This window comes from Diabrotica undecimpunctata, chromosome 7 (genome assembly GCF_040954645.1).
Source record: "Diabrotica undecimpunctata isolate CICGRU chromosome 7, icDiaUnde3, whole genome shotgun sequence".
In the NCBI taxonomy this organism is placed as follows: Eukaryota; Metazoa; Arthropoda; class Insecta; order Coleoptera; family Chrysomelidae; genus Diabrotica; species Diabrotica undecimpunctata.
The window spans coordinates 75,916,484-75,941,510 of record NC_092809.1 but is presented as its reverse complement, the minus strand read 5'-3'; the positions used below and the strand labels follow the sequence as shown (position 1 = coordinate 75,941,510).

At 35.1% G+C, this 25,027-nt stretch overlaps 1 protein-coding gene across 1 annotated transcript in view; it reads left to right on the top strand.

Annotated features, from left to right (window-relative positions):
• The window catches only part of dally (division abnormally delayed protein), a 507,405-nt gene that overhangs the window by 440,201 nt on the left and 42,177 nt on the right, over positions 1-25,027 (top strand). Inside the window, exon 5 of the mRNA XM_072539017.1 lies at positions 24,408-24,540. Within this exon, the coding sequence (XP_072395118.1) occupies positions 24,408-24,540 (133 nt within the window). The remainder of the gene's footprint in view (positions 1-24,407; positions 24,541-25,027) is intronic.

Sequence of the window (25,027 nt, the reverse complement as noted above, 5' to 3'; positions counted from 1 at the left end):
GAGTTTAGAGGTGTAAGTTGATTGCATGTACTATATTTTGTATTTTAGTAGAATGATCTTTTTTACTTTTTGCATATTTATTATACGCTAATATCAAGTCGTTGAATATTATCAAACAATTGTTAACGCTTTGTTTGTTTCAAAGGACAAACATTAAGGATAAAGTGGAAAAAACCCTAAAAACATTAGGATTATGACACTGGAAAACCAAGATAAAGAATAGACTGAAATGGAAATTGATCCTGGAACTGATCAAGGTGCACTAAGGATATCAATGAATTAGTTTTATAATATTTAGTGTTTGTTCTTAACTTCGTATACAAAATGTAATACCTTCATCTTTATTATTCTCAGTCTAAGTTCGTGTTTTTAGACTTTTGTAAACACTACAAATTTAATCCGAAACAGTTGTTTTCTCCCTCTCTCTCTGTCTCCCAAACAATTAGCTTTATTTGTCCAGTGCCATTATCCTGACAACTTCAAAATAAAAAGAAATAAAAGAAACCACAGAATCCCTAACTAGGTCAATAAACACAAAGTAAACTAAAGAAACGTTTTCCTTGGGGAAAACAATTGGTATTCCTTAGTTGCGGTACAATTACCTATCGTATAATTTTGTTTCCAGAGCATCTGAAAACATCTGGAGCAAGAATTTGCCGTGCTCGGGATTTTTCGTTTTTTCAAGAAAGTTTCTAATTTGAATGTAAACTGCTTCTGAATAAAATAAGCTTGTTAGCTCTCGACTTCAAGTACAAAAATTAAAATAGTTTAGTCTATAGGGATTTTTAAATAATAAGAAAAGTATTACGTTGAATTAAATATAAATTTGACTTTGTTTATAATAACACTTTTTATACAAATCAGAAGAGCTTAATTGCGTAAGGGAAAATACTTTTTAAATCTTTTACAGTACATACAATAGTTTAGGAAACAAGTATCCGAAATGGGAATAGACATAGGCGGTGGTAAATATCTAACCACTTTATTTTTCGCAGATGATCAGGTAATCGTAGCGAATGATCAGGAAGACATGGACTACATGTTTAGAAAACTAAAGAAAGAATATGAAAAATGGGGCCTCAATATGAATATGTCAAAGACAGAGTATCTTAAAATAGGAGATGATGAAGAAGATCCAGAGTTAGAAATTAGAAACACAAAAACATGCAATGAATACAAACATCTCGGATCGTTAATATCTAAAAAAGGCACTCCCAAAAGAGACATCGAAAACAGAACGCAGCAGGAAAAAAAAGCGGTAAACATTCTAAACTCTCTGCTATGGTCTAAAGATATTAGACAAGAAACGAAATTGACCATTTATCGAACCTTGGTTGAGCCTATTGTGACTTATGGGGCAGAAGTTTGGCAGATCACGCAAAAAGATAGAAAAAGAATAGAAGTAGTAGAAATGGATTTTCTAAGGAGAGCGTGTGGCATATCCAAAGAAGATCATACCAGGAATAAAGATATTAGAAGGAGGACAAATATTGTATATTCCAGTGTAGACAGAATTGAAACGAGACAACTAGTGTGGTATGGTCATGTGAAGCGAATGAATGAAGATATATGGCCAAAGAAAGCTTTCAATTACATACCACAATAAAGAAGAAGAAGGGAGAGGCCTTCAGTTGCCTGGGAAGAAAATGTACGGCACATGTTCAATCACAAATTAACCCCTTAATTTGTAATGTCACATTATTCTTAACTTCTTAATCAATTATAGTTTCACCGTGTATAAGTGACATTGTGAAAATGATATCGAGTAATATTTTAATAATTAAAGTCCATTCACCTGTTAATGAATTGTCGAATAATATATTGTTTCTAATTGAACTTCCTAAGTGTTGCAATGATGGTCTAGATTAAATTGTAATGTAAGCTAATAGTTCAAAAGTTGGTTAGTATCATAGAAGCAATAACCTCTGTGCTGAGGTATGAAATATTTGTAAGATTATAAATTGGGGATTTGAGCTCATTTGAGCACAAATGAGCTCAAATCATATTGTGCACATATTGTGTAATTACCAGAACCTGTCAATAAATCAACACTTTTACTTTACAACTTCAACCTTTTATTATATCTATCATCGTCGATCGACAAGAAGCGAACAAAGGGGCATTTACAAACCGATTCGAAACTCAAATCTACGTTCGAATCTGTCCAGCACATAATGAGAGACAGAGCCATCAAAGAAGACGAATGGATGGACAGAAAACGATGGCGGTCGAAATGCGAGAAGCGGCAGTCTGTAGGAATCTCACCCATATATATATATATATATATATATATATATATATATATATATATATATATATATATATATATATTGTTATGATTCATTTTATCAGCCAAAGATAAAATTAAAATTACTAAATAGACCATCTAAATAAATTTTCAAGATATTCTGGAGAGTTGTTATGCTATGTAAAATTGAGAATAATATTGATTTGCTTTTAAAATATTTCATAGTACAAAATATAAGTCAAATAATTCACCTAATAAACTATAAAAGATATTTCGAAGAAATGAAAGTCCATTATCTTTGGATTACCTGTAGTAAACAAAAGTTAAAGATATGCATAAATTATTTTCTTTGTAAAATATATTCGAGTGACAGAGCTTAAGTGAAATGAACAATACGACCGGGTTTTCCAAATGGACTTGTACAGTGAATAAGACAATAGGGTAGAATTTAGAAATTATATTTCTCCGTTAGTTCTTAGAATAGATAGTGTAGGCTACAAGGAACAAGGATTTGGACAACTCATCATCAGAGAGATAGTTTTTTTTTACCATTCGTCAGTTTTTCTTTATCAACAAATTTTTTTTAATTGTTTCAGAAAAGATAGAGATATTTATCAGGAGATATAGAACAACAATTTTGATTTGAAATTTTAATTTATATAGTATATAACATTAATTTTTGAAGGTTCACGTACGTAGAACAAAATTTTGATAATCATTATATGAGATATTTTTTGTTGAAGATATTTGAGTGTGAATTTTATTTCAATATATAATTTTATATCATTATATGTTTTTTATTGTTCCGGTATTCTCTAGACCTTACCTATCATATGTAAAGCATAAATATTTAATTAATTAATTAATTAGCTAATTAATTGCTTGGCGCACCTCTGACTTTTAATATCGCATTAATATATATATATTGTATATATATATATTTATATATATATATATATATATATATATATATATATATATATATATATATATATATTGCTTCTATATATAGCTCTTTTTAACTGTTGGTACTTTTGGCGCTACAATCGTTTGTGGGTCTGACCGCTTATTATTACGCCTGGTTTTACCTAAGGTATTCATTTTATTCAAACTGAGTCGACCTGATGCCTGTAGATATTTAAAAATATCTGGATGCTCTCGACAGCGCGCGTTGGGATTCGGTCCCCGGCCTTCTACGTTGATCCCCGGCCTTCTGCGTTGATCCCTGGCCTTCTGCCTAATTTAAGTAAAATAATAATACTGTCGTTATAAGGGAGTCAGCATTAGAACAAATTAATAGAGTATTTCAATAAAACAAATAAAAAGTATCATTATTGGTAATACTTAACATTGATTTGAGGATTTCTTAATAGTAGTAACCAGACTAGCTCCAATGGATAGGAAATATTCAAGTGCAAACACTAATTTGTCCATCTCAGTTAGCTGCATATCCTATAATGAATTGCTCATCAAAAGTTAGGAAGATTTTTAAAAATATGTCGAAATGTATATAAGTCCTTGGTAGGTTAACTTAGACAGGACGTAGACGTATGTGTTATACATATACATGTATAACACATACACATACCAGAATACCTTCCAAAACAAAACTCTTTTTAAATGTATTGACCTCAGAAAGTTTCGACTTAGATCTGCTACTGAAATCGCAGTTCTTGTAGAGTAAATAATCGTCTTTTCAAGATTTTGCAACTTAAAGGGAGTCTTTAAACTGATTGATGTAAAAGTAACATTAGTCTGAGGAAGTCGAACTTTCGACATTCTAGTTTTAACCCGTTTCGAAACAGTTCCTGTTTTGGTGTAACGATTAACTAACTCTTTTTTCATCTTTATATCTTTATAGAGAGGAGTCTCAATTCTTTAACAGACATCTCAGTTCAAGCCGCCACCTGACCCACCTTACTGAAGGATTCATTCTTCGTGGACCCAGCGAGAGTTCCCGAGATACTTTAAAAGGCTGAGATTACGTCAAATACCTACCTGCTCAAACATAGCCTCCTCTGTCATCCAGCGCTCTGGAAGCGGAATGGCTTCTGTAAGGCCGAGCAACAGTTCCGAAGCATTTATTTCCAGACTGTCAGCAAGAAGGCCTCCCTTTTCCCTATTTTCCCTTATCTTAGTTCCAAAAATTGCGCTTTTTTAGGGGAACCCCATTCCAGATTGCGCGTAGAAAGACCCTCATCGCTCCTAGAACGGCATCACTCCCAGCCAGGCATTTCCTCCTTCCCCACAGTTTGGCACACATAGTCTGACTCACTTGTTTGCCTCTTATCAAAACGTGTTGCGTATACCTTCAACTTACGACATCTTTCCCTCTTACTTTTGGTCCTCAGCAACCCTCTTGTCGTTGGTCCAGCTCTCTTTCTTCATATCCTTTTTTTGTTAGTAATGCACGGATGTAGTTGTGCACACTAGTTCAACCTGCTTTCTTTTTAATTATTCTATTATTAATTTTTCTCACTGTCACAAAATTCACACCTGTCTCTCTTTCCATTCCGCTCGTTTCTGTTGCCCTCCAACATCGTATGTGCCAAACTGTCTGGGTGTACGATTAACTAACCTAGAGACGACACTTGCATCACAAGATTCACCTAAATCCGCTTGTCTACCCTAGCCGGAATCAATGACGATATTTGCTTCTACGGTAGTTAATTTTCTTGTTACCTTCGCTCTACACTAGAACATCTTCAATATTTTAAAGATTTGTACTTCCAGTTATTGCCATACATTTGGTTTTTGTGAATAAAAAGCATTTAATGAGTTTGTTTATTATCATTTCATTTAAAAATACCCAAAAACATTTATACGAATATTATCAATATACTTAACTTTTGACGAGCAATTTATCTGCATAACCTAAGAAAAATTAAGTAGGTTCGGTGGAAAGTTTTCAATCAAAATTTATTTTGCAAGAGTGTGTTTGTTCTGTACCATTTTTCAACTTTATTGCGAATTTTTTCGAGATTACAACTATTTTTGTCTATTTTGACTGGATTATTTACAAAACGTTTCGATGGGTATTTCGTCATGGCCGGTGGATATTTTTTTTTAACGAAGCTGCATCTGATTCTGTTTTGTTTCGCTGTTTGTTGAATAGCGAATACAAACCAATTAAAGAGTGAATGAAGTTTAATTGCCACATGAGACGTATTAATCCAATTTTAGTTAAATTTTAGTTGAAACAATTAAAACGTCAATAGGGAATTGTTCTGCAAATTTTTAGTAGTAGATCATGACCTGCCATTGGGACAAAAAGATCATTAGCGTTTAATTGTACATTTTTGAATAGTTCGTCATGACAATATTAAGCCTTATAATCAAGATCGTTAAAAATGATTTGTTGAAGTTGATATTTTTTTTTTTTTCAAGTAAATATAGGCAAAAGACTTACTTTTAAATTCTTTGCTAAAAATCTTGTCTAGTATGAGTGCTAGATGAGTAAAAAATAACTTTGGTAGATGTTTATTATAAAACACGTTTTATTGAGAGAAATGAGTATACAATTTTTATCGACTGTACCGCATAAGTGGAGGTCACATTTGAAACAGACAAGCTGCGTATCAGATTTTTTACACAGCTTACACCTCTTCTTTCCTTTTCTAATTACCCAAACTGGAAAATGGTTTTCACCATCAAAACGTTCATCAGCAACTTGATATACCGCTCTTTTTTCAACGCCAGTTACAGCCAATCTGCATCTTTTTCCAAGCACCATTTAGCGATTACGCCACGTCAATCTGGAAAACTATTTTGAGTTTTTTGATATTGTATTCAGAGCTGTAATAAAAAAGACAATATTCCTGACGTATAAATATGTTTTCTATATAATCTTACCTCCTCCAGTAAAGCTACCATAATTAGGTTGAATTAATGGTCCAGGGTGAATTATATGGTGAATTATAAAAATAGAGAGTGTAAGCTCAAGAGTAGTGTACCTCATATTAAAACTGAACGAGAGACGCTCTATTAAAATTATCCAAGTATATGCACCCACGACGAGCCATAGCGATGAAGAAATCGAAAACTTTTATGAAGATATAAATAGAGCTATAGAAAAAGATAAAACCCACCATCTAATCTTAATGGGCGATTTTAACGCTAAACTTGGATTTAAAGAAGATAACGCAGAAGTGGCTATGGGCTCATTTGGATACGGTGAGCGAAATGATAGAGGAGGTGTGCTACTACATTTTTTGTTGCATCATCGGCTCTATGTGATGAACACATTTTTCAAAAAGAACCAACAACGTAAGTGGACGTGGGCTAGTCTAGATGGCATAACAAAAAACGAAATTGATTTCATCATCACAAACAGAAAAAATATCGTCCAAGATGCTACAGTAATTAATAAAATCACTGTTGGGAGTGATCATCGGTTGGTTAGAGCAAAAATAATGATCAACATTAGACGAGAGAGGACAGCAATGATAACAGAGAGGTATTCTAATAAATGAAAATCGATAGAAGATAGAGTAGCTGATCAGAATCTCATAACTTCAGAACTGAAAGAAGTAGAACATCTAAATTAAAATGCATTAGATATAGAGGTGACAAACATGCGAATAAATAGTGCGATTCGAAACGCTCATAGAAAATATAAGGAAAAAGGAAAAAACAAGATGGATAAACTTACTCAAGCTACTAAAGATCTTATAAACAAAAGAAGAGAATTGAAAGACAAATACACAGATAATTTTATAACACTTAGACAGTTAAACAAAGATATCACAAAATCCAGCAATATGAAAAAGCTCCTCATAAGCAGGGATTTGTCTCTTCCCCTAAAACTACGACTAGTTAAATGCTACATTTTTCCGATCTTACTGTATGGTGTGGAGGCCTGGACGCTGACGGAGACGCTCACGAGAAAACTAGAAGCATTCGAAATGTGGGTGTACCGACGCATTCTTCGTATATCCTGGACCGAACATGTCACCAACACAGAGGTAATCCAAAGAATCGGAAAGGAGAAAGAAATCGTGAATACAATTAAACAAAGAAAGCTTGAATATCTAGGCCACATATTGAGACACGATAAGTACCGTCTACTGCAATTGATTGTCCAGGGAAAAATAGACAGTAAGCGAGGGCCAGGCAGGAGAAGACACTCGTGGCTCCAAAATCTGAGGAAGTGGTTCGGGCTCACATCGGTCGAACTATTCAGAAGCGCCGCAAATAAGATCAGAATTGCCATGTTAATAGCCAACGTTCGCAACGGACAGGGCACTTGAAGAAGAAGAAGATCACAAAATCCATTCAAAAAGATGTCAGAAATTACAAGACTGAATACATAACTCAAGCCATTGATAAAAATAAAAGTTTAAAGGTTCTGCGCCGACAAATGACTGAAGGATCGAAAAATGTTTGTAAACTTGTAAATAAAAAAGGAGAAACTACAACAAATAAGTATAAGCGAGAAGAACTTCCAGATCCTGATCAAAATCAAATACCAAAAGTTCAAAATGTATGCTCAGAAGACATCCCAGATATCACAACAGAGAAAATAAAATCAGCTCTCTCGGAGATGAAAAAAAATAAATCACGTGGAGAAGATGGCATAGTCATTGAACAAATCAAAGAAGGAGGAGGAACGTTAGTAAATGTGTTGAAAAAGATGTTCAATACTTGTTTGACAAGAGGCGTAACCCCCTCCTAGCAATAATAACCATAATGCACAAAAAAGGTGACATTTCAGACCTAAAGAACTACAAACCTATTAGTTTGCTCTCCCATACATACAAAATATTCATGAAGATTATAACAAAACGGCTTGTGAACAAACTGGATAGTTACCAACCTTGTGAACAGGCTGGGTTCCGCTCCAGATACGGAACAAATGATCATATCTACAAGTTATAAAAACGCTAATAGAAAAGTGTACAGAGTATAACAAGCCTGTCTTTCTTATATTCGTAGATTATGAAAAGTCGTTTGATACTATAGATCATCATAAAATGCTTCGAGCATTGGCTGACTGCCGCATTGACTACCGATATATCGCCTTGATTAAAAGTATTTACGAAACTGGTACAGCTTGTGTCCACCTTCATGAAGATACCAAAAAGTTTCGAATAGAACGTGGAATTAGACAGGGTGATACTATCTCCCTTAAATTGTTTACAGCTGTTCTTGAATATATGTTCAAGCAAATGGAACGAGAGGATAACATGGGAATTAATATAAATGGGAGGATGTCTGTTTTATTATCTGATAGAGTTGATAAAGCTACAAATATGCTGCATACGCTCTATAAAGTGTCAAAATCAATTGGTCTTAAAATTAACGCCTCAAAGACAAAATTTATGACCAACCTTGTTGTCAGCGGTAAAATTCTGGTTGTGGGCCATAGCATCGACCAAGTAATAGCTTACAAATATCTAGGGCATAAGATTCGCTTAGGCCGAGATAATCAGACAACTGAAATAAAAGGGTAGGTCTCATGCTGCCTTTGGTAGATTGAATAACATTTTCAAGTCTATTATCCCAGTTTGTTTAAAAAGAAATGTTTTTACCCAGTGCGTTTTACCGGTTCTTACATATGGTGCAGAAACACTGACTCTGACAAAAAGAACAATAGATAAAATAAGAGCTAGACAACGCGCTATGGAAAGATCAATATTAGGTATTACCATCAGAGATAAAGTACCAAACCTAGAAATAAGAAGAAGAACATGAGTCACAGATGCAGTTGAAAAAATAGCCATGGCTAAATGGGCTTGGGCCGGACATGTTGCCAGATTAACGGATGATAGATGGACCAGAAAGATTCTGGAATGGCGACCAAGGCAAGAGCCATATCGAAGCAGAGGACGACCACCGACTAGATGGACGGATGGTATCAAGCGCATAACCACAAAATGGATGCAAGAAGCTCAAGATAGGAATAGGTGGAAAATTTTACGGGAGGCCTACGTTCAGCAGTGGACAAATATAGGCTGATTGATGATGATGAATGGTCTAGTACCTTTAAGAGTTGACAATGAAGATCGAGGTCTTTTGGCAGCTTTAAAACATGCATTTGTAGAAGTATATGTAGATGGTTCTTGTACTTCAACTGATTCGGTCGCTATATCATCCAAAACTAATGTTGAAGAAGCTGCTGGTCGATCAACTTTGCATGTATCCTATTTATTTATTTATATTATCCAGTGACAAATTTATATCATTTACAAATGCATCAGTTGTCTCAGCTTCAAGCATTTCCTGAATGCATTCGTCAATAACTTGTGATTTAGTCTCTGATATCTCGGAAAGGTTGTAAGGCTTCTCAAGCTCAATACTATCATCAACTTAGTCGGGATCCACAATACTATCGTCTTCTTCTTCTAGTTCCATGACCGTTATCGATCGTTGGATATCATGTTGGCTACCATACTATCGTCACTAGTATAAATGCTATCATCGGTTTCAACGGAATCAATAAATTCGAATAATTGTTCATCAGACAATTCCAAATTGATTTTGTTCTTATGGTGACGATTTAGACGATGCATTTATCACAAAAAAGAAAATAATAGAACAGGAATAAAGAGTGTTCCTACGTATAAAAAGATATAAATATAACAAAATTTCATACTGAAAGGGATATTTTCTATACGTAAACCGTCAGGACCATCTTGAGACGGTCTTGGTATTTTTGTTTATAAAGCCTACGTTCATAATAGTTTTTACTAAAACCATATTATAATACTGAAACAGGAAATATAATATAGTTACCAAAAAGTTATCAAGTTGATCACTTTGATCTAAACGTGTTTTTTGATTATTTAAAAATAATGTTTATAAAGAAATAATTCTTACTTCACTGTCACTTTATGGGATTTTATCACTTGACTAACGATAAGAACGTAATCGCGATGCCAGAATGCGTGTAGTTGTATAGAATAACGTCAAGTACCTAAGGTTTTTTAAAGTTGGACGTCATTACTGTGGCAACAAAAAACATTTGGTGTAACTGTGTAAGTTTAATAAGCTAAAGCTAAAATGCAAAGATTGCCTGCTAGGGGTTTAAAAGCCTGTAACAAGCTCTTTGGAAATGACCAATTTTCTATTTTACAAGTTACGAATAAAGTGGTTGATATTAAGTTGATACAAAGTAGGCCTTTATCAAATAGTTTCTTCTTTATCCGGTGTCTCTCAGCCATTTCGGCTTACATACCTTCTGATAATAGCTCCACGTCTCTCTATTTTCCGTGCTTCCAATTCACTTCTTTACTATGGCTTTAGGAATGCCGTACTACCATTAATCATTGTTCTTGCCTCGTAATCTCTTACCATTTCAAGGTCTTCATTCTAATATTTACTTTGTCCATATTATTTACATGGCCAATTTCCATTTATGTTATTATTATATTTATGTCTTACTTGTTATTTATGTTATTTATTTGTTTGATCCATACTTTTTGATTTGATTTTAAGTTTTATATGCAACACAGCTAGCTCATCTCTATTTTCCACTGGGTCGCCCGACATTTTTAAATAGTATTAGATGTGAAGGTCCACATTTCTGTTCCATATATTAGTATATAAATCACATAGTGTAGAAATATTTTGATTTGTGTTCCTATTCTACGGTTAAATCGGCCATTTGTATATCTCTTGTGAATGCTATTAGCTGCCCCACTGTGACGAGTGGCTCTTTTATACAGCAAACTCAGTAACACTCTCTTTTAATTAAAATAAAAATATATATGAAACAAATAAATAACAGAATAAAATTATATCCGAGATAATATGTACAGAATTTAAATGTCAATCCTACGGCGACAGTGTCGACACACGTCGCGTATTTCATAAAATTGAAACGACAATTACGGTGTGAATACACACACGGTGAAGAAAATAAAGCACGGGTCAGACACATCGATCAACTTTCGGTTCGGCAAGGAGCGGGAAGTGACTTATCAGGACTTAGCAGGAACAGGTCTGTCTCAGATCAAGTTGGGTAAGGAACTGCTTCTAGATCAACACTCTAGCAGTAGCGGTTGGTTTCAGTCAACACCCTAGAGCCAGTGAAGTTGTTCCCAGATTAACACTCTGATAGAACTCGGACGGTTGGCCTTCAGGAACACCCCAAGGCCCGGTGATGTTCCTACCAGATCAGCACTCTGACGGAACTCGATTCTCTCTTGCGGTGTATGCTGTTTCATATCGCCGGTTCTTTATCTCGATCGCGCATCGATGGAAGGGGAACTTGCGGTGGGAGTACTGGCGCTGTACGAAATTAACAATAATCTCATAAAAACCATAGATACGACAAGAGAATTATGTCAGAAATATTGTTATTTGAAAGGAGTTTTGATTTGAGTTCTAATGACAGATTTTTCAACAATATTGAGTGAGTCTTCGTCTGTAAAAAGTGTTACAGAAGAGTAATAAAGGTAATAAATTTCCTCCATATAACAAATAATGCTGCTTATTTATTTTGCAGTATGTCCCTTTGAGAAACAGATAACTTTAAGACCTTACATATGTGAGAATTACTGTTACCTTTGTATCGGAAGAGTAATCAAGTCCCACAGCACTTAGGCCACAATTGACCCGTTGTGTCATCCTTAGCTTATTGTCAATCCTAGATGGACAAGTCACCAGAGAACATCTCCTTTATTAGGGCATGTGTTAGCCAGGGTTCGCCGAACGCGTACTTTCGTATTGACGTTAAGTCCAGACATTCACGTAGAACATTCTCGACAGTTTCGTCTTCTTGTTCACACTTCCTGCATAGAGGTGTGTCTACTAGCCCCAGTGTGTGAGGTGGTTACTTAGTTAAAAATGAACAGTTAAAAAAACTAACTGTCAGGCGTAGGATTTTCCTGGTTATTCGTAAGTGCTTCGTTGAAACTGACTTTTCATGGTTACTTAGTGTTACCCTGGCAAGTCTACATCCTTGCCCTTCTCATATTATGGTTTGCGTGTGGGAGTGACATTTGGCAATTTCCGTGATTGTTGTAGTTGGCCAACCAAAAGAATCACCAGGTCCTAAGAGTTTTAGGCCTGCCAACTTCCTAGCTAGTTGGTCAGCAATGCGGTTGTCTTTATTCCCATTTTGCGTACCAGTAATTTGTGACACTCCATTGCCAACCCTGATATGACACGTGGTCAAGGTTAGTAGCGCTTGTCTGCTATCCGTGCAGATTATTATGGTTTTCCCAGCTATATCTTTGCGGGTTATCTCTTTTGTGGCTATGAATATACCAGCCATTTATGTCTGAACTAAGCTGGCAATTTTGTCCATATCCCACTTTATTGTTAGGTTCAATATACCCCGCATCCTGAGCCTACCATCTTCCATTTTTGAGCCATTGATGTATATGTGATACGCATTTGCCACGTTTAACTCCCTATGTCTTATTTCGATTTTGTAGGGTTTGGCAAAAACAAACAGGTTTAATTAAGTTGCAGTCTGCCTAGAGCAGGGGTAGCACATCCAGCTCACCCCGCCAGAAACGACAGCTCAATTGTCCCTTTCCTACATCATGGTTTGCACCTGCTAAGCGCTGATGCCAATGAGCAACTCCATTGCAGCAGTTGGTGTTGTTTTTATTTCCAATATCTCCGTAATATTACCATTGGCCTAATGATAGCAGTAGTAGTACATCTTTGCGATTACCCTGGGCGAAAGGCCCCAGATGCGTCTGACCGTTCGTCTACACTGCTCAAAGGCAATATATGCTATTTTAGCTTTATCATTTCAGTGGCAGTTCCATATTAACTTCCTGTCAAGGGTAATTCCAAGTTATTTCACCTCTTCAGAAAAGTCTAGACTGCAGTATCCAATATCCTTCTTTTTCTGGTGAAGAGGACCATCTCTGTCTTCTTAGTATTTGTAGATAGTGAGTGTTCCTTACACCATGTTTCTATTAGTCTGATAGCAACTTGTAATCACTCACATAGTGTGTTCTCAAACTTACCGCTTTGCAGGACAGTAACGTCGTTTATTGTGTAGAACCCGCTGCTGCTGAGTCGGTCACCAAGAGAATAGCTTGACCAATTGTTATGTATGGATAGGTAAAAAAAGTAAACTTACTAAAAGTAAACACAAAATGTATATGTTTGCAAATTTATAATCCTTTAATTCGAAAACCGTAATTCGTAAAATAAAAAGGCTAAAAGCACACGAGGAGTCAATAAAATGAACCTTTTTTGAGAGAGTTTGGCATAGCTGAAACCAAAGGTAGAAAAATCTAAAGAAATATAATACAAAAGCGGATTCTGATATGGAAAAAGTAACACAAAATCAGAGAATGGATAAAAAACGGGTTTATTTGACGAAATTTTGGTTAAAAAAAATCCCTTTATTTTATCAACTTAAATATTAGCTCAGAACCCCAGATTTTTTTTCTAAATTTCAATTATGCGACTTGAGTGGTCTTTGTATGTAAATTCGCAGTTCGATTGAGTAAGACTCACTAAGACAGGTATTAGCTTAGGGTAGACGTACTTTCGAACTTTTCTTTTCAAATCGAATTTCTCCTCTTCGTTTTATTCTGTACTGAGTAAATTACGGCGATCGAAAGGGCGTCTATTTATTCGAACATCAAATAACTTCCGACGGCAGAATTCAAAATCTCGATCTCTTCGCCGCTCCCCAAATTCTATTATGCTTAAAACGTCCCCGCCAATACGATAAATTGCTTACCATTCAGCGGCAATAAAGTCTGCCCTTAAGAGCCTCTAATGAATTTTTTAGAGTTTGAATGAGGCTCACTACCACCTTGGCGTGACACTAAGGCATGTTCAACGATTTTGGGATATTAAATTTTTAAATATGGAAAACACCTTCCTTTAATAATGCGTGAATTCAAGATGTTTCTGCAATAAAAACAAGTATAATCGTTTTAAGTTTTAATCTAATCAATCACAACTAAACTTATATGGAATTATCTGACATTTCTTAATATTTCAAACCATCGTACGAAGTCAAATAATATTTATTTTAAAACAATTTAATCACAAATACATAAAGATTAAAGAAAACGATAAAACAAATTATCAATTATTTTGTTGTGGTAGGTGAGTGTGGACCATTCTTCAAGAGCAGCTTTATTAGCTGTGCAGTGTTTGATGGATTTTCTCGGTGAGCTCTAATTCTTCTTTTAAGAATATCCCACAATTGCTCTATAGGGTTAGGGTAGGGTGCGCAAGCAGGCCACTCCATAGCTGTGATATCTTCTGCTTTAAGGAAATATGTAGTCACTCTGCTTGTATATGGAGGAGCATTATCCGTGGCAATTTCCGTTTTTGCTGTTCTTCCTTACTCTCTAAGTACACGAATTCGTCGGTCATCTGATTTTTACAAATCCTGGTTTCGTCTGAAAAGAGCACGTTTTGCCAATTTCCAATATGCCAGTTTTGCTGTAGGCGACACCAATTTAGGCGATCAATATTTGGGCGATCCTTTGGGCGAGCCATTGTTACCTTTTGGCGACTTTGTCTTAGTCTATTCTTAATCATTACTAATGCCTTATACCTAACGTAAGTTTTTGGCACTGTATTACGCTTACCACTGTCTCTATGTGCCTGTGAGACATTCCTTGCTTCACAAGACCAGTAATCTTTACCTTTTGCACATGCGTTAACCCCATATAAGGCTTATTTTTGTTTTGGAACGCAAAAGTATGTTTATTTAATTTCGTCTAATTTACAAATTAAAAAATAATCTGTAATGTACTGCTGTTTTATCTAACGTTTACCATCGTTGCCTAAATATCTTCATCTTCAAATTTGACTTCTTCGTTATGTTGAAGATCTTGTCTACATATAACTGCCATACCTCCACTAGCATTATTTTTTAGGATGTTTGGTCCGGTAAACTTTGTATCCCTTAAATCTAATGAATTATTGTTTAGTGAGGTGTATTTCAGATATTAAACACATGTCAATTTTATTCGTATCCATGGTTAGTTGCACTTCTTGTTATCTTTGCATTAATACGTTGATATTCCAACCCATTAGTTTAAGACCGCTAGTCATTTATATTTTCTTTTTTGGGATGGCTCCTTTGTTGCCATAATAAGTCAATCTTTTCTCAATTCTTTTAAATAACCTTTCCTGGTCAGTCAGTTTTGGCATAATCACTTGAATGCTGGTTTCTATAGTCGAGTCTTGTTGATTATTAGATTCTGTTTCGCTTCTAGTCTTAGTACCTTTAGCAGTCTGTGAATATGTCTTGTTATCACTTACTACTGAGGACTTTGTATTTTGGTTTCTCTCGGAGTTTTTATTAGTATTTGTTCTAGATGTCGCTCTTGCGTCTGTCGGTAAATATCTTAAATATTTACTTTTGTGGATGGAAAAGTTTTTATTTCATTTAAGCTTACCATGAGTTCGCTCTGAGGAAGCCAAGAGGCAGAAATATGCATATCAGCGAATGGTGGTACGCTGTAACGAAATCAAACCTTAACTGTCTATTTTATTTTTATTTTACAAACTAAGGGTTTAATTTGTGATTGAACACCCATCAAAAGGTAGCCCATCTTGAGGCTTTCTTTTTATGATTCTTTTGACCATTAAAGCTATCGGTTGCTCTTTAGTTTCAGTTAATATCATAGTATAATAGTAATAGCGTTACTATACCCAAATTTTCTACTACACAATAGTCGACTAAACCAGATGCATATCGGTCGTTAATTTAATACAAATGCCGCCTTTAATCCGAAATAATTAAGGTATCGTAAGCTTTTATTATATATAAAATGAGATATTTTAGTGATAGTGTTTCAAATACATTGTAAAAAATAATTTGGAGTTCGGTAATGAAATTGCTATCTTTTCATTTTATATAAAAAAGAATAGACAAAGAATAACATTTCTTTTGTATATTTTTATTGTGGAATATTCAAAACTGAAGTAATACGCACATTCCGTCAAGCTTCCTCTTTGCCACTTTACCGATAAAATTACACATTTCCATTGAATAATTGATAATTTACACATATAAAAATTCTTTTAGTACCAATAATTTTAATAAGATTAATTACAAAAGCTATTTTTCATCAGTTATTAATGCAAGCATGCGGTAAGAGGGAGGGTCCCTGTAAGGTGACGTAAATAAAAAATGGTCAAAATTAAATTTATCACATACGATATGTCCTGTTTTAACAGTATATACCTAAGTAAAAAATAAATATTTTTAATTACATTTTTGATTACCAGAACTCTAGTTCCAGATAGGCTCTCTTTCTGCTTTATTAAATATTACAAAGGATATTTTTAGAGCCTACGATCAAAACAAAATATCAATTCTAATTCTTCTAGACTACTTAAAAGCTTTTGATACAATTAACCATAATTTGTTATTCTCTATTTTAACATATGTTGGTCTAGAAGTGAAAGCAGTTGATCTAATGAAATTCTATGTTCCAATAGATGTCAAGCAGTAAAACTTAACCAAAATATTTTAGATCTTAATACTGGTGTGCCTCAAGGATTTATATTAGGTCCAATTTTATTCTTTATATAAACATCAAATTTTCCATCTGTTTTTTTTTGTCCTGTTCACAGCATTATTACGCAGACGATATATTTTATCCAAATGAGTGTGAAAAAGCTCTAAATGCAATAAATCATGACCTTCATCTGCAGTTTTTTTCTCTCAAAATCATTGTTTAAAATTGAATACATCCAAAACTCAGGGTATCATATTTGGGAGGAATCTCGATAGGAAAATATTTTTAGAAAATTATGTCAATCGAAATATCTTAGGAAATTTAATTTTTAGCAAAAAGATTAAAAGCCTAGGGATTTGGTTTGACGAAAATTTAAGTTTTACATATCACGTAAGTATTTGTTTACAAAAAGCTTACGCCGTTTTAAAACTACTGTATCAAAGCCATAATTTATTAAGTAGGACCACCAACTCATTATTATGTAATGTTCTGGTTTTATCAAAATTAAATTATTGTGACGTGCTTTATAATGCGTGTCTCACTGAATTTAATTCATGGAGGATACAGAAATTGCAAAATTTTTGTTTGCGTTTGATTTTTGGCATCAGGAAATTTCAAAGGATAAGTCATGTCTTCACCGGAGTCAAGTGGCTAAATATGAAAAATCGTCGAAAACTACATGCTTTCTGTTTTTACCATAAAATCATTCAAGAGAGAGTTGCACCATACCTGCACAATCGAATAACTTATAGGACTGACGTTCATATTCTTAATCTTAGACACAAGAATACCATAACTTTACCTAAACATTCAACATATTTTTTGAGACGTTCATTCTCGTATTCAATTGCTTTCAATATAAACAGTTTGTCCCACAATATTAGAAATTTGTCTAGTGTCAAGTTTAAGAGAATGTTACATTAGACCCATATAACTTTGTGTTCACGCCTCTATCTAATTCAAGTTTATTTTATGCATTTTTACAACCCGGCAACATAGTAGCGTAGGAAGATATATTATGCCATATGTGAAGATAAGGCGAGTCCCTTAAGGCACCCCAAAGACGACAGACAGCACTCAAGTACGAGACGGGATCGGTGATGCAGCATTAGAGCGAGCGGACATAATACTTAATAAGCGTTATATATATTCATGTATTGTGTAATTCAAAATAAAATCAGTTTTGTTTTCGCACGGAGTTTGATTATTAACCAGCGGCACAAGCGAAGTGCATATCAAGCAAATCCATGGTCTATTCGAGTCGAATCATCAAATTCTTGTGTTGAAACAGTGTAAATTCACCGAATTCCGAACTCATATTTGTGTCATCATATTAGCGGGCGAAATAGTGCATTCATAGTGGCCCGAGCGCGTTATAGACTGTCGAACGTTGTTCTTAAGACAGTTACATAATTGGACAACTGTGGGTTTAAAATCTGTGAAGACCTATTATACGAGTTGAGACGAAAATCCTTGGCGCCAGGAGGCCAGCTGTTAGAAGAATAAACATACAATATTTTGGTGAGCATATCCACTTCACATTCCCTTTTATTTATCAGTCTTTGTACCTTTATTCTGCACACGTGATAATTCTGAGAACGTTAGGGTCGAATATCAAGCGATTTATAATCTGTTTCTGTTTACTGTTTAATTCATTATAAAATTATGGAGAATTTAAAGCGAAAAAGGGGCGGTTTTAAATGCAAACTCACAATATTTTCGAAATTTATATTAGCGTTAAATGATAAAATAACTAAGGGTGAAACGATTTCAGATTTAGAAGTATTACAGGCTATTGAAATGGTAAATAATATAGAACATTTACAGGGCGAATTCGATGAGGTTCAGGGGCAAATAGAAAATACGGTTCAATTTGAATTATTAGAGGATGAATATACGGAGCGCGAAGAATTCTATAACAAATATTATTCACAATTAGCGGTAGCGCGAAAAATCATTCGCGATAATCAACAAGTAGCTTGTATAGAAAGCGATAAAGCAAGTGAGCGCTCTAAGAATTCATATACAGCGCATTGTATTGAGCTTAAACCTATCGAGTTACCAAAATTTGATGGTAATTATAATAATTGGTTAGATTTTGCAGATCTTTTTGAATCTTTAGTTAACAGAAATGAGTACTTAGACAATATAAGGCGTTTTCATTATTTACGAAGTTCATTACAGGGCGGTGCGGCGCAGGTCATACGAACATTAGAGTTTACCGCCGAAAACTATGCAGTTGCGTGGAAATTAATTAGGGAAAGGTACGATAATAAGAGATTATTAATTTCCAATCATGTTAATGCCTTATTTAATATAGAGCCAATACATAAAGAGTCATCTAATAGATTGCGGCAATTAGTTGACATTTTTTCGAAGCATTTATACGCGTTAAAGCAGCTAGGGCTACCTACTGATTCGTGGGACATACTCCTTATTCATATTATTTCTTGTAAGTTCGATACATCGACTTTACGCGCATGGGAGAATAGCAAAACACATAATGAAATTCCTAGTTTTGATGATTTTAAAACGTTTTTAAAATCAAGGGCGGACCTCTTAGAATTTCTTGAGGTAAATCAAGCTGAAAAACAAAATACACGGAATATTTCTCAGGCGGGCGCATATTCACGGAATACGAAATATTCACATAAAATTCGCGGTCTATATTCATCACAGGGAACTTTAAATAAATCGGATAATACACAGTGTTGCCCTATTTGCAAAAGGGAACACACCATTTATCAATGCGGCGAATTTTCAAAACTTTCATCTAGGGACAGGTTTGATAAAGTAAGACAGGTCAATCTTTGCACGAATTGTCTTAAACCTGGACATTTCTATAAGCGGTGTAGACAATCAACATGCAAGAAATGCGCGTCAAAACACCATACGTTATTGCATCCAGATAGATCAAGCGAACAGAACGCAGCTTTAGTTCATCAACCGGTAGAAAACACGAGCGATATACGATCTGCAGATAATATACAAGGTAGTTTAAACACTACCAATTTGTCAGTTTCGGCAGTTAGCGCTGCAGATCAAACTATACTGTCCACAGTATTAGTTAATATTTTTGACAGCCAAGGTAAGGCATATATAGTGCGAGCTTTGTTAGATTGCGGTTCACAAAGCTCATTCATAACCGAAAATTTATGCGATAAACTTAGATTAAAAACGACAAGCGCGAACATATCAGTCATGGGCATAAATAATATTGCATCTCCCGTTCGATTGAAATGCGAAATAAATATACAGTCGCGTAGCGATATAACTTTTCATAAAACTTTAAATTGTTTCGTAATACCAGAAATTACGGGGTGCGTGCCGGCATCTGAAATAAACATTAGCGATTTGCAGATACCTAAACATTTAAAATTAGCGGATAATTATTTTCATAAACCACAAAGGGTCGAATTGTTGATAGGAAGTGATCTATTTTGGCAAATACTGGGCGCAAACAGAATTAGTTTAGGTAAAAATAAACCATTCATGCAAGAAACAATGTTTGGCTGGATCATAGCAGGGCAGTATATCAGCCAAAACAAAGCATCAGAAAAGCGAATAACTAAGTGTAATTTCACAAACACAATCGAAGTTACAGAACAGCTACGTAAGTTCTGGGAACTTGAAGAGGTTTTCAATGGAAAACCTGTACTCTCGGGCGAAGAAATTGCATGCGAAAAACACTTCGAAGATACGGTGAAACGCGACGCGACAGGCAAATTCATAGTATCATTGCCATTCAAGGAATCGATAAGTTCACTCGGTGATTCATTTCGTCAAGCAAAAAATAGATTTTTTAATCTGGAGCGTAAGTTCAATAAAGATGCCAGTCTTAAAACTCTTTATAGCGAATTCATCCAGGAATATAAAGAGTTAGGACATATGAAAGGTTTATGCAGAATTACGGAAGCGGCAACAGACTTTAGGGTAAATACTACATTTTATTTTATGCCATATCATCCAGTATTAAAAGAAAATTCTTTGACGACACGTTTGCGCGTTGTGTTCGATTGTAGTGCGCCAACTACAAACGGCATTTCATTAAATAGTATTCAAATGGCCGGACCAACCTTACAAAATGATTTATCTCCATTTCTTGATGATCAGGGCATCATGAGAGTAGGCGGGCGTTTAAAGTATTCCAAATTTACGTATGACAAAAAACATCCCATTATTTTAGCGGCAGATCATATAGTTACATCGTTAATATTTAATCATTTTCACAAGGATCTTATGCATGCTGGTCCTCAGCTTTTACTTGCAACTATAAGAGAAACTTTCTGGCCGTTATCAGGAAGAAATTTAGCGCGACGTACCGTACACAAATGTGTAAAATGTTTTAGATTAAAATCTAAATCCATTCAGCTAATAATGGGTGACCTACCTGCCCAGCGTCTCGCAGGTGGCCCACCGTTTATTGTAACAGGTGTAGATTATGCGGGCCCTTTCTTAATTCGCGATAGAAAGGGTCGAGGTTGTAAACTAATAAAGAGTTACATGTGTCTTTTTATTTGTTTTTGTACGAAGGCCATACATTTAGAATTAGTTACAGAACTGTCTAAGGAATCATTTCTGTTGGCCTTTAAAAGATTTATTGCGCGAAGAGGCAAGCCTCAAAAGATGGTTTCCGACAATGGAACCAATTTTATAGCAGCTAGTTCGGAGTTAAAATCGTTAAGAAATTTTTTAGAGCAGCACACTCCCGCGATAAGAGAATCCTTGCTAAAGAATAATATTTCGTGGTCCTTCATACCTCCCTATTCTCCACATTTTGGCGGACTGTGGGAAAGCGGAGTAAGAACAGTTAAGCATCATTTGCATAGGGTTTTGGGAAACGCGCACTTAACGTTCGAGGAATTTTATTCGTTGCTTGTGCAGATTGAAGCTATAATAAATTCCCGACCGATTCATCCTTTATCCTGTGATCCAAATGATCTCTCCCCATTAACTCCTGCACATTTTCTCATCGGAAGACCACTTATTACCAATCCAGATCCAGATTTGCGTCATGTTCCAGTTAATCGGCTCTCAAAATTCCAGCATATTCAGCAGCTTTCTCAGCATATATGGGAATGATGGAACAAAGAATACATCTCCGAACTACAAAAACGCACGAAATGGACTACTACTAACGGTGAAGTTGCGGAAAACACGTTAGTGCTCATAAAAGAGGACAATTTACCTCCATTAAGGTGGAAGTTAGGTCGCGTGATCGAACTTTTACGCGGCAGTGATGGTGTAGCCAGAGTTTTTAGAATAAAGACAGACAATGGTATCATAACTCGTTCTTTTTCCAAGGTGTGTCCGCTACCCGTTTCGGACTAAGTGTAGTTTAAACATTTGAACATTTAGCATTAGCAGACGATTTTGTTGGCAGTGTTTGCCAAGGCGGGGGCCATGTTCACGCCTCTATCTAATTCAAGTTTATTTTATGCATTTTTACAACCCGGCAACATAGTAGCGTAGGAAGATATATTATGCCATATGTGAAGATAAGGCGAGTCCCTTAAGGCACCCCAAAGACGACAGACAGCACTCAAGTACGAGACGGGATCGGTGATGCAGCATTAGAGCGAGCGGACATAATACTTAATAAGCGTTATATATATTCATGTATTGTGTAATTCAAAATAAAATCAGTTTTGTTTTCGCACGGAGTTTGATTATTAACCAGCGGCACAAGCGAAGTGCATATCAAGCAAATCCACTTTGAAAGAGTGGAGAGTTTGAAATATCTCGGAGCAACAATCACTGCAGATAACGATATCGCGGAAGAGATTAAAGGAAGAATTCAGGCAGCAAAGAGATGTATGTACAGCCTCCACAATACTATTAAATCTAAAGGCCTAACACGAACATCAAAGATTAGAATATATGAAACGGTGATTAGACCGGTGCTCATGTACGGGTGTGAGACGTGGACCATGACTAAAGAAACTGAAAGAAAACTTAGATGTTTTGAGAGAAAAATCCTCAGAAGAATCTTTGGTCTTATCACGACATTAATAACAACCAATACCGAATGAGAACAAATTCTGAGGTCAATCAGATGTATAGAGCGAGCGATATAGTCCAAGAGATTAAATTTCAACGTCTAAGATGGGCTGGCCATGTCTATAGACTTACTAATAACCGACTTGCCAAGTTAATATGGGAGGAAGTCCCCACAGAAAGAAGGCCGTTAAGACGTCCACGAATGCGATGGAGAGACAATATATGGTCAGATCTACGAACAATGGGGCTACCCACTGACCCAACTATTATGGACGACCGTTCAAGATGGAAGCAAGTTGTGCAGTCAGCCAAAATCCACTCCGGGTTGTAGTGCTACGAGAAGAAGAAGAAGAAGAAGTTCAAGAGATTAATTTATGAGCAGTTATTAGCTGAAGAGTAATTTAAAAATTAAAAAAATAAATAGTTTTTAATATATAAATTTAATACGTAATATTTTTATATTCCATTGTAAAATACATATTCCATTATTTAAATATAGTCTATCTATCCTATCTTCGGGAGGTTAGGTGGAAGAGCAGTTGTATGCCGCTGTTATACAGTGATATACAAACTGAATCTCGCCCTACGGATATAATATTTTATTGTAAAGGAAAATGAATTGGTTGGTTAATAAAGACATTTATCCAGATTTAGCCATACGGCTCCCACTCCCTCTTTCCATGTTATCGAGCCCTAGGTGACTTGCTATGCTGGAGTATCTCCCAAAAATTTTCGTACACATTTGGCCGTTGAGAGCAGTACAGCTTTCTGCATCGTCTTGTAGAGATGTTCATTCAGACCTAGCTTTTTTATGTTTTCTAGGAGGTTCTTCGGAATGACTCCAGCAGTGTAGAGAATAATAGGTATTGTCTGGGTACTTTCCATTCTCCACAGTCTTCGAATTTAAATTTCCAGATCCCTCTACTTAGCGATCTTTTCGTTCTGTTTAACACGAAGATTATTGTTGTTGGATATCGCCACATCAATAAGTGTTGTTTGTCACTTTAGTTTATTAACAAGTATGAAATCTGATCTATTATGTGCCCCTGTTTGGTCTGTGAGCACAGTGCGGTCCCAGTATAGCTTGTAGTTGTCATTCTTAAGTATACTCTCAGGAACGTATTGATAATATGGGAGATGGTTTGTTTGGAGAAGTCCCAGTGTATGTAGGGATAAGAATCCGTACCTAAAAATCCTCAGTGGTGGTCGTACTCTAGGCAGTAGTACTCTAGTACAGGAAGCACACCTTAATAAATCAGGCTTTTAAAACGCTCTCCTTCAGCTTTGATACCAAATTGCGAATACAATTCCGTAGAAATTTGATATTCTAAATCGTTTTCTGTGTTTTTGAGGCAATTAACAACATTGAACTTGAAAACAGAGTACCATGTGTTAGCCAGTTTGAAAATGAGAATTTACTGAATAGAAGAAAAATAATATACTGCAACCTTTTAAAGTAAATAATTAATTAGAATATATAATTAAATACGATTATATTATAACACAGTTATAAAAATTTTAAACGCAAAATATGCAGTTAAATACTAAATACTTTCCCAAACAGTACTACATCATCAGCATGCATTAAGCACCAAGAGATATAGGAATTTCGTGTTGTCTGATGCTCATATAAATATCACTAAAGTTTACCTTTAGATGCCTGTTAGACTAACAACAAATTTTTGTATTATTTAAATAAGTAGCATTGCTTTTGAATCTGTAACGATTTCTCTAATATGCTGTTTTCTTTTCAGATACACGAAGACAGTCGTCGATGTAGGCTTCGACATGCAGAAATATAATCCCGAAGTAAAGCCCAGCACAAATATACAGAGTATCGATCCTAGAGTAGCCAATTTAGTAGACAAATTGCGGCGTGTACATCATGTAAGTTTTTACAGTCTTCTGGTTGTGCCATTTTGTATTTTGCCATATGATGCACTTCATAAATGTGTGCAAGTAAATCATATTACGGCATAGACGCTACACAAATAGTGCTCTCTAGTTCCGTTGTTTTATGACAACGACAAATCAGAATTGTGTACAATAGTGCAGTCGAATAACTACGGTCGTTCTTTGTGTAAAACGTAATTTTTTGACAAATGCTGCTATAAAAGTGTTTATTGCACTCAATTTAAATGAACTTTCCTGAGTCAAATGTTTATAAATTTTTCTTTTAAACTATAAATTTTTATATTAATAATAATTATACCGGGTGGTGAATGGTTAAGGTGGTATGTCACAATGTTAAAATTTATATACTTTTTAGGTACAGTTATCGTCACTATTTCGAAACAAATATTAAACTTATGATTATCAGTGTGAACTGTAAACTTTCTACTTTAATGATATCTAGTTAAAATTTGCAAAGAAA